The 17711-nt window shown below is 34.2% G+C and overlaps 2 protein-coding genes across 2 annotated transcripts; both read right to left on the minus strand.

The window, feature by feature from the left end:
- Positions 1-6435: 6435 nt before the first annotated feature.
- LOC120221073 (olfactory receptor 4L1-like) lies at positions 6436-7376 on the minus strand. Its single transcript, XM_039218331.1, is given in 2 exon segments — positions 6436-6633; positions 6636-7376. Coding segments are annotated over 2 exon segments (939 nt in total).
- A 9105-nt stretch (positions 7377-16481) lies between these two features.
- On the minus strand, positions 16482-17423 carry LOC120221074 (olfactory receptor 4K13-like). The gene has a single exon (XM_039218333.1). The coding sequence runs from the start codon at positions 17421-17423 to the stop codon at positions 16482-16484; it is 942 nt and encodes a 313-aa protein (XP_039074264.1).
- Positions 17424-17711: the final 288 nt, after the last annotated feature.

The following is a 17711-nucleotide window of genomic DNA, read 5'->3' on the forward strand; positions in this document are numbered from 1 at the left end:
AAACAAACCACTAAACTATGAGATTAGTTACTTACAGGCAGTAAGTACATGAAAATATAAAAAAGATTGAGGATTGTTAAAGATTAATTTTAAAAAGAGAGAGACATGGCATTGAAATACAACTTGTGATCGATTGGTCCTAGACCACATACTTTTTTTCTAAAGGGACATTATTCTTATAATTGGCAAAAAATTGAATAAGGTTGATAGATTAGACATCCATATCATATTAGTGTTGATATCCAAATTTGAAAATTACATTGTTTTAGAAAATACATACTGAAGTAGCTAGAGGCAAAAGAGTATTATGTCTATAACTTACTCTCAAAATTCAGAAATGAAAATATATGTGTATATATAATATATATTACATATGTATTATATATGACTATATATCTCCATACACATATAATTTGATGTATGTAATATCTATATATCTTAATTTACATAGATTTATGTAGGCAAATATATTTTTGTATACCTATACTGTATACCTTTACATGTACATATAAAAGCACTGTTAAATATTATTAATATTACAACAGAAATGAACTTTGCTAATTACCTACAACAGGTAAACTTAAAACAAAGGTATATTTGCAAGTTGAAAATAATGGTTGATATTATGGAAAAAATTAAAACCTCTGTTAGGACATATGATTATAATTTGATTAAATGGAAGGACATATCAAGCTCATAAATTAAATGACATAACATAGCTAAGACATGAGTGTTGTCCTAAATATATGTATTCTACTGATAAATACTGTCCTAAATATATGCATTCTTACCTGATTTTTAATTTAAGTTTATTGAGAGAGAGAGAGAAAGCATGAGTGGGGGAGGTGCAGAGAGTGAGAGAGAAAGAAAATCCCAAGCAGGCTCTGCACCATCAGCACAGAGCCCAGTGCAGGGCTGGAACGCACGAATGGTGAGATCGTGACCCCAGCCAAGTCAAGTGTCGGATGCTTAACCAGCTGAGCCACTCATGCCCCAAAACTTAGCTGCACTTTAAAAAAGCTCACAGTGAAACCTACATAAAGGTGCATGATTTTTAAGTGAACTGTGAATAGAATAACAAAGCAGGTGAACATATCAAACAGATATTAAACATGTCAAGTGATAGCACCAAAAATAATAAGGTAATGATAAAATGAAAGGCAAATAGATGGAACTGTGTAGAAAACTCAAATCATGTATGTGTATCTGCATACAAATGTGTTCTGAGATACATATATGTATGTATATGTAAGAATATACATACCTATGTATGTATGTATGTAAGAATATACATATGAGAGATACACATATGACATATATACACACATATATACATATTTATACATATATACACTGTGATGACCAAGCCGAACACTGAAGAAAGGACAGATTGATTTGTAGTTGCTTCTGAGACCAGTGGTTAACCAACAGAAGAATACATTTGGGTCCCTACCTTTCAAATATACAAAGGTCATCTGCCAAAATATTTAATATTTAATAAGATCAAAAACATGATCATAATGGAAGAAAATGTTGAGGATTATCTGTGTGGCTTATGCTTGAGGAAGAATATCTTATAATCATATCTTTTTTAAATGAATAGAAAGGCAAACCTTTAATAAATTCCAGAACACAAACTTTTATTCAGTCAAGAAAACTAGAGATAAGAGTAATAAATGACAAATTCAGAAAAATATTTTTAATCTATTAAACTGACAATGCATTAATACCTAGATCACTGTTGCCAAATAGAACTTTCTGTGACAATGAAAATGGTTTATATCTGTCTTGTCCCATTTGGTAGCCACTATTTACATACATCTATTAAATACCCAAAGGACGCTAATATGAGTTAGTCTTCAATTTTATTTAATTCATTCAAATTAGTATTTAAACAGACATATGGGGGAGTGTCTGGGTGGCTCAGTTGGTTACATTTCGGACTCTTGATTTTAGTTGAGGTCACGATCTCTTGGTTTATGAGATGAGCCCTGAGTTGACCTCTGCACTGGGCTGACAGTGTGGAGCCTACTTGGAAGGAACTTTCTCCCTCTTCCCACCCCCCCCCCGCACTTTTTCTCTCTCTCAAAATGAAGACAAAACTTAAAAATAAATTGGTATATATGTTACCAGCTACTGTATAGAACAGGGCAGAAGTAAAGAATGCAAATCAATAAGAAAAGCACAGAAAACGTATTTTAAGTGGGTCAAAATCTTAAAAGAGTAGTTCATAGAAAAGCTTGAATAGCTAAAAGGTATGAGAGGTATGCCAAATTCACTGATAACCAAAAAAAAAAAAAAAAGCAAATTAAAGCAACAAGATATTATTTTACATTGAAACAAAAATTCAGAAAGGTGAATTATAGTAAATTTTGTAGTGGGGACATGAGCAGTGGGAACTCTTGCCCTGTAGTTGGAATTAGAGTCACCCTGGAAAGCAGTTTATAATAACTTAGTTAGTGAAATTATGTGGGTAAATGCTTTATTATCCAGTTTTTCCTCTTCTGGTTGTTTATCTCAGAGAAATTCTTACACCTAAATAGGGCTGTTGCACAAATACTTACCATGAAATCATCTATGGTACTAGGAAATCATAAGCAGTTTAGCTGTCCCTCATTTAATAAATAGGAAGTAAAGAGAGTTTACTCGTACTAGTAAAAAATAGCAATGCTTTGAAGTGATGAACTTTCTTTCTATAAAACAATAAGAATTGTATTCAGAGGAGAAGAAAATAGAATGCATTTTTGTAAATTAAAGCACATAGATTTATAAAATAAGGAATTGTCATATTTAAAGGGAAATACATATATTTAGAATGAGAGAATTTCAGTGAAATATTAATTTCGGAAGAAAAGATAAAAATAAATAGACTCTTATATGCAATAAACAAAGGCATTGTTTTTATCTCCATGCTACATAAAGGTTAGTATAGAAAGATATGTGAAAAACGACTGATATATGTCATCTGGTGTTCTAAATCTTTTCCTTCCTGCATGACATAAAGAAGCAATTAACTAATTAAGTACTGTCATGAAAAAGTGTGTCTCTCAAATTTTGGCTAATAATTACCCTTAGAAATTACAGAGAAGAATGGGCTTATGTATTTGACAAGGTAAATCAATGATACCTTCAACCTAATCAGTCACTCAGTCAAGCCCTGTTTATTAAGTAACTACTTTATGGCAGACATGTGCTAAGGATAGTCCAGTGAGTAAGGTAGACATGGTCCTTGACTTTATGATTCCTTTATGTTCTGTTGGGAAATACAGGTAGATGTAAGCATTTGATTAAATAATTTACGTGTGTCACACACTAAAAAACAGCAATCTAGTCCTACAACAGAAAGGTCTGCTCAAGGTTACATGGTTAGGGAAGGCTTCTCTCAGATGACATTGGAGCTCTCCCTGAAAGTGAGCAGGTGTGAGTTTAGAGAAGATGGTGGTAGCTGAAAGGGCTTATATACAACTTTTAAAACTAAGCTATCCTTAACGTATTTTAAGCTTTTTCAGGCAAGAGAAAGTTATATAACGAACAATTCTAAAACATACCAAAACAGAAAAAAACTAGTAAAGTAATTGTGAAAAGATGAAAAGCAAAAGAAAAGCCATATTATTACAAACTGAAGTTTCAATTACAAATTCAAGGAAATGTTGACAATATTAAGTCAGTCCACTAATATAACAGATTAAGTGAGGAAAGATATAGTTATCTCAAAGTGTTCATAAATTTTTCATAAATTCAACGGTCATTTATGATATTAAAAGATTGTAAATGAACATTTACAATGTAACATTGTATATCAACTATACTCAAATAAAAATTAAAATTAAAAAGTTAATAACCACAATAGATAAAGAACTTCTATAATTTAACAACAGCAACAACAAACAAACAGTTTCATGGGCAAAGGGCTGAATAGATATTTATCCAAGGAAAATACACAAATAGCCAACAAGTACATAAATAAATGCTCAACATCACTAATTATCAGAAATGCAAATCAAAACCACACTAAGGTATTACTTCACACCTCTTAGGGTGGTCACTGTCAAAATAAAAACAAGAATAGACCAGAAAATAACAAGTGCTGGCAGGGATGTGGGGATGTGGGAAAACTGGAGTCTTCTGCACTGTTAGTAAGAATGTAAATGGCGCAGCCACTCTAGAAAACTATGGGAAGTTTCTAAAAAAATTAAAAATCAAATTACCATATTTTACAACAATCTGGCTTCTGGGTATAAAAGAATTGAAAACAGGATCTTGAAGACATATTTGCACACCCACATTCATTGCAGCATTATTCACAATAGCTAAGAGGAGGAAGCAACTTAAATCTCCATCAGTGGAAGAATGGATAGAGAAAATGTGGTATATACACATAGTGGACTAGTATTTAGCCTTAGAAAAGAAAAAAATTCCAATACATGCTACTATATGGTTAAAATTTGAAGATGTTATGGTAAGTAAAATAAGCCAGTCACAAAATGACAAATATTGCATGATCTGCTTATATAAATCTCTACTAATCAAACTCTTGAAAACAGAAGGTGGAATGGTGATTGCCAGGAGCTGGAAAGGGGAATTTTTGGTAAATGAGGATAGAGTTTTACTTTTGCCAGATGAAAAAAGTTCTAGAAGTTTGTTGCACAATAAGGTACACATAGTAACACTACTGAACACTTAATATTTAAAATGTTATATGATTTTACCTACAATAAAAAATGAACCAGAGAAGCATATATTTAAACAGATAAATCAACAAAACATTAAACTGAGTAAAAAATAGATTTTAAAATAATAGTATTTATATGAAACCATTTACATCAAGTTAAAGACACACAAAATGTTTTTATGCACACTTTATGAAATATGAGGGAAATGATTTTAAGAACATACAAGAGAATGATACTTGTGGTGGTGATGATAATGATGATCTTTGCTATAATAAAATAACTGGGTTTAGATGGTTGCTTGGGGTCTTGATTATATGTAATAATCTATTTTGGTAGTCAAAGAGAATCTGAAATATGGCAAAATGTTAGAAATTTGATAAAACTGCATGTTATATCAATGTCTACCCTTAATTCTATGAAATAATTCATAAGATAAGATACAAATATACCCAATGAACCCAATGAACTTTAGGGACCCTGTTCCCCAAGTTTTTTAAAATTAAATTTTAGTCTAAAATATGGCATGCACGTATGGCTGTGAATACTATCTTTAAAGCACCCTTTAGTCTATAATTAGTATATTGCACATATTGCTTAAGAGACAATGAAGAAAGTATTGGATAAAAGCCTATAAAAAGGTTCCTGGGTGTTTGGAAGACAGCAGAGCATTTGAATTTGATATAAAGAGGCCATACAATGTCTTTTTATTCTAATATCCATGAACCATAGATGAAACATTATAATTTAATACATTTTATACAACTTGGAGAGCTTGAGTACTTCCTATTTGTTTGTAAAGTGATTTCCTGTAATATATATGGGCTTCTTCATTTTCCCTTGTCCATGGGGATTAACACAATATTAATGCTCTTACTGGATTCTTGAGATATACATGAGAACAAACATGTATATAAACATAAATGAAGGAATAAGATAAAAGGAGCTGTGTGTAACACATATATCAGGTGGAATTTCTAGTTTTTAAGAAAGAAATATATGTTTCTTATGAGTAGATGACACATCTATCTTCACAGAAACCAGCCTGTTTGCCTTGTTAAAAAAAAGTAATAATTCTTACACATATTAGGAACCACAAAAATGTGAGCTTATGTGTGTGTGTGTTTAAGAGTTTAGAAGAGTTCAGGGACACCTGGGTGGCTCAGTCGGTTAAGCTCCAACTTCGGCTCAGGTCATCATCTCATGGTTTGTGGGTTCGAGCCCCATGTTGGGCTCTCTGCTGACAGCAAGGAGCCTGTCTTTGGATTCTATGTCTCCCTCTTCTCCCTCTCTTACCCTCCCCTGCTCACACTGTCTCTGTTTCTTGCTCAAAAATAAAACATTTAAAAAAGAGTTTAGAAGAATTCATACAATTTTATGCACATTCAGTCAACTAGAGAATTTAGCTGAAAGATCCCTAATTCTAAATTAAAAATAGATAAATAAATTCCTATTTGATTCTTCTTTATTTAATTAAATTTAGTCTTGGACATTTTTAGGTTTCCAACTAGTTAGTGAACCAGTTTTTTTCTTTTTAATTCTTTATTACATTGAAAATTTATTAACCCTACCGGGATTGAATTTTAATTAATGTAATTATTCTTCCAAAAAATAAAACGTGATAGAAATGTTATTATGGAACATTTGATAATTTCAATATACATTATGAATATTTTAAAAATCTACAAACAAAATGATTTAATATCAAATTATTCTGAGATGTACATGAGTTTTACGTTAAAAACCTTCATGATCATGAGTTTGCCTAGACGGTCTGTCTGGATCTGACATGTTGGGTCCTCAGCCTATTCATGGCTGCTTTCATCTTCTGATTCCTCAGAGTATAAATAATGGGGTTCAGTAAAGGTGTAATAATTGAATAAAACACAGAAAGAAATTTATCCACTGAAAAGCTACTGAATGGCCAAGCATAAATGAAGATACATGGCCCAAAGAACAGAGTATCACCACAGTAATGTGAGCAGACAGTGTGGACAGAGCCTTGGAGAGGCCACCAGAGGATCGACGTCGGACAGTTACCAGAATGATAGTGTAGGAAATGAGCAAGAGTATGAAGCAGATGAAAGACAACAGTCCACTGTCAGCAATTACCAGCAACTCCAGAACATAGGTGTCAGTGCAGGCAAGTTTTAAAACTAAGGGAAGGTCACAAAAAATATCATCCACTCTATTGGGACCACAGAAGGGCAAGGTGATAGTAAAAACCATTTGGCTCATCGTGTGCACAAAACCGACAGCCCAGGACAGCAGCACAGAACCCATGAGGACCCGGCGGTTCATGATGGATGTGTAGTGAAGAGGTTTGCATATTGCAGTGTACCGATCAACAGCCATGACTATGAGAAGAGTCATCTCACTGCCCCCTAAAAAGTGGAGGAAGAACATCTGAGCCATACAGCCCCACAAGGAAATAGTTTTAGTCTCCCTGAGAAAATCTGTGACCATCTTAGGGGTTGTGATTGTGGAAATACACATATCCAGAAAGGAGAGATTTCCAAGGAGGAAGTACATTGGTGTGGAGTACAGATGTGAGTCAAAGGTTACGGCGACCACGATGAGAAGGTTTCCTGCCACGATAGCTGCATAGGCCAACAAAAATATGAAGAAAAAGAACATTTCAAGTTCCCAAGCGTTGGTGAGTCCTAACAAAACAAACTCTGATATTGAGCTATTCATTGTATCCATCTAGTCTATGTAGGGGTTTTCAGAAACTCATTAAATGTAGAAAATCTGAAAAAAGTGATGATTTAACCTTTGATAGTTTTGAAGATATAGACATATAGAAAGTAGTATTGGATGCCTATAGAAAGAGAAAAGATGAACATTTCTGAAAAAAATACATTCAATTTATTAATTCAAGCACCATTCACATTACCAAATTTATTTTCAGCCAGAAAAGCACCAGAGATAAGAAATTTATTGTAAAATTTTGTAAACAGTGTTTGCAGGCATAGAATGGATCTCCACAGTGATTTATTGTTTCTATCATGAGTTTATGAATTTATGAACCATGAATTCAATGGGTCAATGAGTAAAAGAGCCAAATGACCATTAGTCAAATGATTTAGCTCAAGTGGGTAGTAATAAAGTCGTGTAACTTTGTGGTGATGGTGCTTAGTATTTGTTATTTTGCTTCTTCTCCCTCCCTAATATAAAATATTCAGATATGTGTCTGTGAGTTACTATATTTTTTTCAGCAATTTGCCTTAGGGTAATTTATTCTATCAGTCTACTATATTACCAACCTTCCCCTTTATCCTAAAGAGGTATAACAATGATTTCACTTGTTGCCAGAGTCCCACTCCAGCCAATTCAGGGGGCCCTGAAGGAAGGACAGTGTCAGCGAGAGAGTGATGAGAGAGCCCTGAGATTCTTTCTGATCATCAGGCAGGCATCTCTGCACTGAGTCTCAGCTTTATTTATGGTTAAGTGTATGGGGAATAGCACAGAAGTGGCATTTGCCTTAGTCAATGATTTCTGATGATAAATTCTTTGATATGTAAAAATTTCCCAAAACATTGATATGCATATGTCTGTGGAGAAGTAGGGTATCTTTAGTATTCAATTACAAACAAGATATTTGAAGTTCCTTCACAAGTTGCAATTAGCATACAAGGGGCAAAAAAAGGGGACAAAGTCATTCCCGATAACAATCAACAAGGTGCTTCGGGGTTGGTACTCAAGCAGAAACAATTAAGTGGGAGCAGATATTGGTCATCATCTGATGGCAGGAGACCTTGCAAGCCTGCCTTAACCTCACAAGGAATATTCTCAACTAGTGAGTTCACAATGGCTTCCAACAATTTATTCCTGAAGCTTTAATCCGGTTATGGATTATCACATTTTCTTATTACCCCCAAATTATAAAAAACCAAGCTTCCTAGGAAGTTTCTGAACAGACCATAAATGTTTTCCAATGTCCAGATTTCTCTCTCTCTCTCCCTTTCTCTTTCAATCTCTCTATCTCTCTACTTCCTTCCTTCCCTCCCTTCCTTTTTTTAATCCTTTCTTCCTTCTTTTCTTCCTTATTTCCTTCCTTCTTACATTCTTTCCTTCTTTCTTATATTCTTCATTTCTTCCTTCCCCTCATCCTCCTTGGACTCATCAATATTATCCTTTCTTCCTTCTTTTGAATAGCATTGTGCATTCAAAACAAAACTTGTGACCTCCACTGTTGAGCCTTTTGCCTGTTTTCCTGAATGTATTATTGCTGGGTTCTTGGCTGGAGTTTTTTTCTTCTCCCTTTATATTGTGTGTATAGATGGTCTCTGAACAACCAATAAACCCTTTACAAGTAGTGTTTATGTTTCATTGACTCCTAAGTGCTTATCATCATTGTACTCAGTGCTTTCCTCTAACACCATGTCACACTTGTACACAGACTGACTCAACTCTTATCTTGGCTCAATCATCCTTGACACTTGTACCCTGTTTGTGTATCCAGATTGGGTGACAACTGTTGTCTCACTTTTATCTACTTTTAATTTTGATTTAGATCTTTTGGTCCTGGCATTTTTTCTTTCTTCTTAAAAACAACAACAACAACAAACTATTAGTGATACACCAAGCACACAGATAGAGACTCACACATATACAAACACAGAAAAACATACCTACACCATATTCTAGTCCTAGAGCACTGAAACAGAACAGGCAAAATCTACTCTGAATTTCCTTTATTTTTAAATTTTATTATTATTTTTTGCTTAATAGTTCAGGAAATATTCAGAAGTTTTTGTTTAGCCTAACCACCATAATTTAAGAAAAAAAACTGAATCAAGAATAAAGATTTAAATTCTACTCCTAGCCTCAACATTTACTAGAAATGTATACTCTTAACTTTTGAACAATGATTTACTTTTCCAAAAATGAAATGATGCCCATTCTATTACCTCATAGATTGTTATGAGATTCCAGGGCAACAGATTGGAATATATTTGTGTATTTTATTAAATACAGGCTCTATATGTGCATTCACATAATTCTATCTATAGCATTATCTCATTTTCTGATGATTTTAAGGACACTCAAATCAGTAAGAACCACAAAAGAATCTAACCATGGAAGACTTGGTAAGACAAGTCAAAGTATTTTTCTCTATTAAATATAAATGATATAATTACCTTAGTTGTCTTCATTATAAAGATTTAATATCATTGTTATTCTATTTCATGGAGTAATTGAGTCTACATACTACTTATATATAACTTCAAAATTATGCATTCTTCCATCTCAAAGTACTAACAGGAGAAAAATCTTGAGTATTATAAAAGCAGTTTTGTAGTTTAATATGTAAAATTGGAAAATTAAAAGCAAAAATTTATATTTATTAATTTAGTTTTTAAAAACTTACAAGCCTCTTCATTAAACATATCCAGCATATAGATGAATTGAATTCTGTTATGACAGATGAAATCACTGATGACAATTTATACACATGATCAAAGGCAAAATATCTTTAAAATATTTTTTTTTCTGCTCAGACACAGACAAAAATATGATAGAGTATGAAAAAGAAAATAATTCTTCCTAACATAAGCCAGTTAAACCTCAAATGGAAAGTTTAAACTTTTGCATGATCTGTATTGTATGGACACAATGAACTGAACAGGAATGAAAAATAATTGGATAAAAGTGGATAGGGCCTGGTTTGGTTTCTCTCTAGCAGGAACTTTGTCTGAGAACTTTGTCTCTGGACTAGATAGCCTGGTTCTTTCTGTGCCTTTCTTGTGACTAAAGGAAGAAAAGGTACTGCACTCTTTTCCACTGAGGGTGCTTGCTTGGGAAGAAAAGCTGTGGGATGTCCAAAACTGTGTGTCTATGTTCAGTAACAAAGTCTTTTCCGTACATTTCCACAAATGCACTTAAACATTATATGTGGAAATATGTAACTGACAGTTCTTTTAATAAGAATAAGGGCTGTGTACCTTTTATTGATCTTGAGGGTTTTTTTTTTTTAAATGAATCTTCTTATGAGAGGATTAAGCCATATATAGATTGGCTAACCCAAGGCGAATATTCACTTACTACAGAAAAGATATTTGGAATGTAAAAATCAGATTCTGCCAAAATAGCCATTATAAATACTTTCCTGGTTGAAACATAAACTTCTACAATTAATAGAAAAAGACTCAACATTATAAATGCACAAAAGGCTTTATTCTCATATATTGATTAAGTTAAAAATATTAAAATAACTTAAATGTAGTTAGGGGGCACCTGGGTGGCTCAGTTAGGTTACGTGACTGACTCTTGATTTGGGCTCAGGTCATGATTTCATAGTTCCTGAGTTCGAGCCCCAGTGTTGGGCTCTGTGCTGACAACACAGATTCTGCTTTGGATTCTCTCTCTCTCTGCCCATCCCCTGCTTGTACACACACTCATATTCTCTCAAGAGGAAAGAAAAAAACAAAGGAAGGAAGGAAGGAAGAAAGGAAGGAAGGAAGGAAGGAAGGGAGGGAGGGAAGGAAGGAGAAAGGAAAGAAGGAAGGAAGGAGGAAGACCAATGGGTTTAGAAAAATAGAAGATAGTCCTTGGCTTGCAAAATTACTAAAACTAACTATATTACCGGTATCATTAGACAATTGTATTGAATAGAAAGTTAAATAACTTCAGTTAAGAAAATATATGTAGATTTGAGGGAGAAGATTTTTTAAAACTATTGATTGAAATTAATCATTGCTCTCACTTAATGATACCTAAGTGTTTTCTGTGTTGAAATAGATACTAAATGTAGGAGGGTAAAAACATACGTGAGTAAATTCATATGAAAAAAAAGTCAGTGTTTCTCATTTTATTTGAAGTTTTAATAGATTACATTTTAGACTTATCACAGATGCTAAACTTAGCCAAGGAAGAATCTGATTTTTCCATTATTTCACAACATTCTGAATTATTTTAGTTTGTTTTATCCCACACATATAAAACTAACCCAAGTTTAAGTTGCAAAAACATAAGCTCAAACTGTAAAACTGACCCCTGAAATCAGGGATATTAGTGCTATTTATCTGTCAGACTGGCTGTTCCTCTTAATGAAATTAGACACGTTTGTCCAGTTGCTAGTTGACCCAAATTATCTTTTACTCTTGCCCTCAGTATCAGATAATATGGTTATCATTCAGTTCTGAGTTTCCCTTTTATTAAAGTGTACGACTGCAGTTTGGTGTTAGCACTGCTATTTAAACCTACCAGTTCTAGCTGAGGAGTGGTCTCTTCAAAGACATGCAGACACAGTGAGATCCTGAATATATATTGTTTATCTTTTTTTACCCCATGAATATATATGACAGTAATTTGCAGTTTTAAAAAAAGGACAATAATCATATACATAAGGTACAGACTGGTGATCAACTCCCAAAGGGAATTATTAAAATAAATAAGCTAATGTTCCCTAGAGTTCAGAGCAAGGACCTATTCTCTCATTATTTAAGTGGATTGTGAATTCATCAAGTGTATCAGCCCTGTGAACTTTCTCTAGGAAGTGCTTTGCACTAAGTCAGGTGTTTTGGTTGGGGCAGGGTGAGCACATTTATAGAAAATGTATCTATTATAGATTATAGTCTCAAGGAAATTATAATTGTATTAATTTGACTTCATCAGTCTAATATTTATGATTAATTTGGTAATTGAATGCATTTATTCAAGTAAAATTAAAATAGTGCCCACACTGAACAAAACATATAAGGAAATTCATAAGTATAGAACAGTTCTTAACAGAGAAAAATCTCCTTTTGCCATGTAAAGGGAGAGAAAGAAAATGAGAGAGAGAAGAAAGCTTGAATGAGCAAGCTGGGAAGGCTTTCACCAGGGTAATCAATAAATGAATAATGGTAATCAATATAAATGATTAGTTAGTAGAGTTTTGCAATCAACCATTCTAAAGAGAGATTTTTGCTAGCTCTTTACAATTACATAGAATTTCATGGTAACTCAAAAGTATTAAGAAAGATCTGTAGCAAGACTTTTACAAAACAATGTAATTAAGCAAATAAAATTCTTAAGGCTATCAGCGTAACAATATGATTGCAGATGAGTTCATATGGTACAGAGATTTTTCTGTACTTACTCTTAAATATAACTCTTCCGTGCTTCTCCAATTAAAAGCCTCTTGAAAAGGTTACAAGAAAGTGAGGGTAACAGATATATGCTAAATGTTGTGCCACGTTGATTTCCGTTGATTTCCAAAGGCCACAGCACACATCATTAACAGATTTTCACACTTTTGATTGCACCCAATAATTTTTTTAAATTTAGTTCCTTTTACAGCCAAAGTGATTAGAATTGCCATGAAAAACAAACCTTTTAAGAATATTTATGGTGAGGAAATGGATGCAACAGTTTAGTGTGGCATTTGACATGTTTGCAAGAAGATTCTTAAATATAGAAATCAGAAAGATAATATTAGAACACCATAGTGTGCTCTTACCTAATTATCCAAACCAATTGGTAAGGATGGGATGCATAGAATTTTTCAGAATAAAGCTTGACTGTTAGAAGCACACACTCTAGAGCCAAACTAAAGTAGGGCAAATATACTTTAAAAGGATGAAGAAGGGGACAAAGAGGAAAAATATCTAAGTTTGATATGCAAGGTACATGATAAAGCTGTTGTACAGCAAAGAAAACCATCAACAATACAAAAAAGGAATCCTAGTGAATGGGGGAAGATATTTGCAAGTAATATATCCAATAAGGGGTTAATACCCCAAATATATGAAGAACTCATTAAACTCAACACATGAAAAAGCAAACAATCTGATAAAAATGGGCAGAGGACCTGAATAGACATTTTCCAAAGAAGCCATGTAGATGGTCAATGGACTTATGCAAAGATTTCTAACATGACTAATCATCAGGGAAATGCAAATCAAAACTACAATGACATAATACCTTACACTTGTCAGAATGGTTAGAATCAAAAAGACAAGACATAGTGGGTGTTGGTGAGGATGTGGAAATAAAGAAAACTTGTGCGCTGTTGGTGGGGATGTAATGTACAGCCACTGTGGAAAACAGTATGGAAATTTCTCAAATAATTGAAAATAGAATTACCATGTGATCTAGTAACTCCAATGTTGGATATTTAACCAAAGAAAATGAAAACACTAATTTGAAAGGATTTATGCACCCCTACATTTATTGTAGCATTATTTATAATAGCCAAGATATGGAAGCAACCAAAGTGTCCATTACTAGATGGATGGATAAGGAAGATACTATACATGCATGTGCACACACACACACACACACACACACACACGGGGGAATAATATTCATAAAAAAGAATGAAGTCTTGCCATTTGCAACAACAAAGATGGACTTACAGGGTGTTATGCTAAATGAAATAAGTCAGACAGAGAAGGTAAATACCATATGATTTCATTCATATGTGGAATCTAAAAAAATCTAAAAAATCTAAAATACAAAACAAATGGAGGCATCTGGGTGGCTCAGTCAGTTAAGCATCCACCTTCGGCTCAGGTCATATCTCGCGGTTCGTTGAGTTTGAGCCCTCCATAGGGCATTGTGCTGACAGCTCAGAGCCTGAAGCCTGTTTCAGATTCTGTGTCTCCCTCTGTCTCTGCTCCTCTCCCACTCACACTCTTTCTCTCTCAAAAATAAAGATTAAAAACAATTTTAACAAAACAAATGAATTTAGAAAAAAACAAGAACTAGAATTTGACATAAATACAGAGAACATACTAATGGTTGCCAGATGTTAGGCAGGTAGAGGGATGATGAAGATAAGTGGGAGATACAGGCTGCCTGTTATGGAAAGAACAAGTCACAGGGATAAAAGGCACAGCATAAGAAATATAGTCAATGATATTATAATAGTGGTGTTTAGTGATGGAGCTACAGTTCTGATGAGCATAGCATAATGTAAAAGTTTGTCAAATCACAATGTTGTATACCTTAAACTAATGTAATATGTGTATCAGCTATACTCAAATGAAAAATTTCATAATAAAAAAACAAAAATATAATTCTTTTTAAAACTGAGACACTTAGGTGCACCGGGGTGGCTCAGTTGGTTAAGTGTCCGACTTTGACTCAGGTCATGATAATCAGTTTGTGAGTTTGAGCCCCATGTTGGGCTCTGTGCTGACAGATCAGAGTCTGGAGCCTGTTTCAGATTCTCTCTCTCTCTCAAAAATAAACAAACATTAAAAATTTTTTTAAACTGTGACATTTACAATTTGTTAAAAAGAAATCAAATGAGATGGTCCCCAAGATGTTCAAATACATTTAGGTTTTCTATGTGCCTTTGGAAGTCTTTACAGTTTCCACAAACTCACTGTATTATTTAGTAAATTCAGACTTACTCTCTGGAACAGCCCAATAACTATTTTGTCGTCTTCCAATTTTGCTGCATTATATGCTCTACTTAAGGGTACTGGGGTATATACCAAAATGTAATATATTTGACATCCCATCCTTCCCTTTCTCAAAACACTTTAATGGCTTTACACTGACAACAAAAGGAACCCATTAGGCCTGAAAACTCTCGTCTCTTTCCTTCTGTAAAATCTTAGCACAAGGGTGCATGGGTGACTCCATGGGTTACGCATGGGTTACTTCAGATTATGATCTCACAGCTTGTGAGTTTGAGATCCATGTCAGGCTCTGTGCTGATAGCTCAGAGCCTGGAGCCTGCTTCGGATTTTGTGTCTCTGGCACTCTCTGTCTCTCCCTCATTGCACTCTATCTCTGTCTCTCTCAAAAAAATAGACATTAAAAATTTTTTTTTAATCTCAGCATAGATCTTCTCCCTTTTATTCATCAGTCTCCTTCACAAGGTTTACCTCTAATACTTAGAAACACTTTCTCACTTCACAATGTCTATGTACACTGGCCTTTTCCTGGAATGCTCTTTTTCCTGCACAAATGTTTAATTCTAGAACTTTCTTAATGTGTTGATATAAATGTCTCTCCTTAAAGTGATCTTCTGAGACCACCACTCCTAACATAGATCTCTTGCCTTTGATATTCTCTACAGATCAGGGACCAGGTCTGTGTCTATAACCATATATCTGTATTGCTTTGGACAGTGCTTGATAGCTAGTAAATTTTTTTTTTTATTGTTTCATAAGTGACTGAACTCAGTTGAAAAATCATTATGTCCGTGTTATCTGGTACAGCCAGCTCCACTAAGGAGTTCATGGTTTTAATCTGTAATATTTCATTTGATGTTGATTCTTAGAAAACTATTTGAGTATGCAAAGATATGGTGGAAACATTTATTTTTAGGTACATTTTTTACATTCTACTAAAGATGATTAGCATATTGAGGCTAGTGAGAAAATATTCTTATCCCCATTCAAATCACAATGCTTTTATGAAAACTCCATGTGGTTAACAATATTGATATATATTTTAACACCTATTAAATTACTTAATATAACTTTAGAAATAAAAGCTGATAATAAACACTATGTAGTGTGCTGTCTCACTAAAGTGACCTATTTTTACATACTGAGCCATTAAAACTATAACATTTTTGAAAGAAGACATATGATTAGATATTTTAAACATTCATCAGGGTTGTTTCCCTGACTTCTAAGACAAGAAAGTACAAGGAAGTAATTAATGTAAACAAATTTATGGATTGAATCTGTCCTATGAACATTTTCCATCAGATTTTTAATAAAACTGATCTTAATAATTCCATGAATTTTGAGAGAAGAAAATCCATAGTCTTTAAAATTTTCATTTTGATTATTCTAATATTTAGGTCTCAAAACCCCAAATAGCAGAGAACACAAAACAATCACCTGTTATAGACACTCTTTAGGAAGTGAGCCAGGAGCCAATATGCTGGCTGTGGAGTCTCTTAATGGCTTCTTTCATTTCCTGATTCCTCAGGGTATAAATAATTGGATTAAGGAGAGGAGTGATTATAGAGTAAAATACAGAAAGAAACTTATCTACAGAGTAACTCTTGAATGGGAAAGCATAGATGAAGATAGCGGGGCCAAAGAAGAGAGTGACCACAGTGATGTGAGCAGACAGCGTGGACACTGCCTTGGAGGATGCACTGGAGGAGTGCTGCCCGATGGTGACCAGCATGACCGTGTAGGATATGAGCAGGAGAATGAAGCAGATCAGGGACAGGAGTCCACTGTTTGCAATCACCAAGAGCTCTAGGACATAGGTGTCAGTGCAGGCAAGCTTGATGACCAGGGGAAGGTCACAGAAAATGCTATCCACAACACTGGGACCACAGAAAGGTAAACCTACAGTGAAAACCATCTGGCTTGTGGTATGTGTGAACCCAATCGCCCACGAGAGCAGTAGAAACACAATGAGCACCCTGCGATTCATGATGGTCTGATAGTGCAAGGGTTTGCAGATGGCAACATACCTGTCTATGGCCATAGCTATCAGAAGAGACATCTCTCCACCCCCGAAGAAGTGCATAAAAAACATCTGGACCATGCAGCCCCACACGGAGATGGTCTTGTGTTTTCTAAGGAAGTCTGCAATCACTTTGGGAATAAAAGCAGAAGAAAGACATAAATCAAAAAATGATAAATTTGCCAGAAAGAAATACATGGGGGAGTGAAGATGAATATCAAAAATCACAGAGATCACAATGAGGAGGTTTCCTACTATGATGGCTACATAGACAAGAAAGAAAATTACAAAAAAGAATATCTGAATTTCTTGAGAATTGGAAAGTCCCAGCAAGATGAACTCAGAAACACTTGATCTGTTGTTTGGGACATCCATTCATCTTTTTGTATGAGTTTATCCGAGGTTGCCTAGAAGAACCTAGAAGAGGGAAACACATAGGGGTAGGGATTGTCAATCATAGGGATTGTCAATCATCGGGATTGACAAATCCATAAACTTGATCTTTAATTACTTACTGTCTCTTATGCAGGCAAACAACTCTTTTTGGTGTTATGTCTACTTCTTTCATATATTATAGGAGCTATTTCACTGGACCACATGGTATAGAAACTGGAGGGAATGAAGCCAAATAAATGTGTGTATTGGTTAGTAGGGACAATGTCA

The sequence above is a fragment of the Hyaena hyaena genome, unplaced genomic scaffold (assembly GCF_003009895.1).
Source record: "Hyaena hyaena isolate Hyena2069 unplaced genomic scaffold, ASM300989v1 scaffold_756, whole genome shotgun sequence".
In the NCBI taxonomy this organism is placed as follows: Eukaryota; Metazoa; Chordata; class Mammalia; order Carnivora; family Hyaenidae; genus Hyaena; species Hyaena hyaena.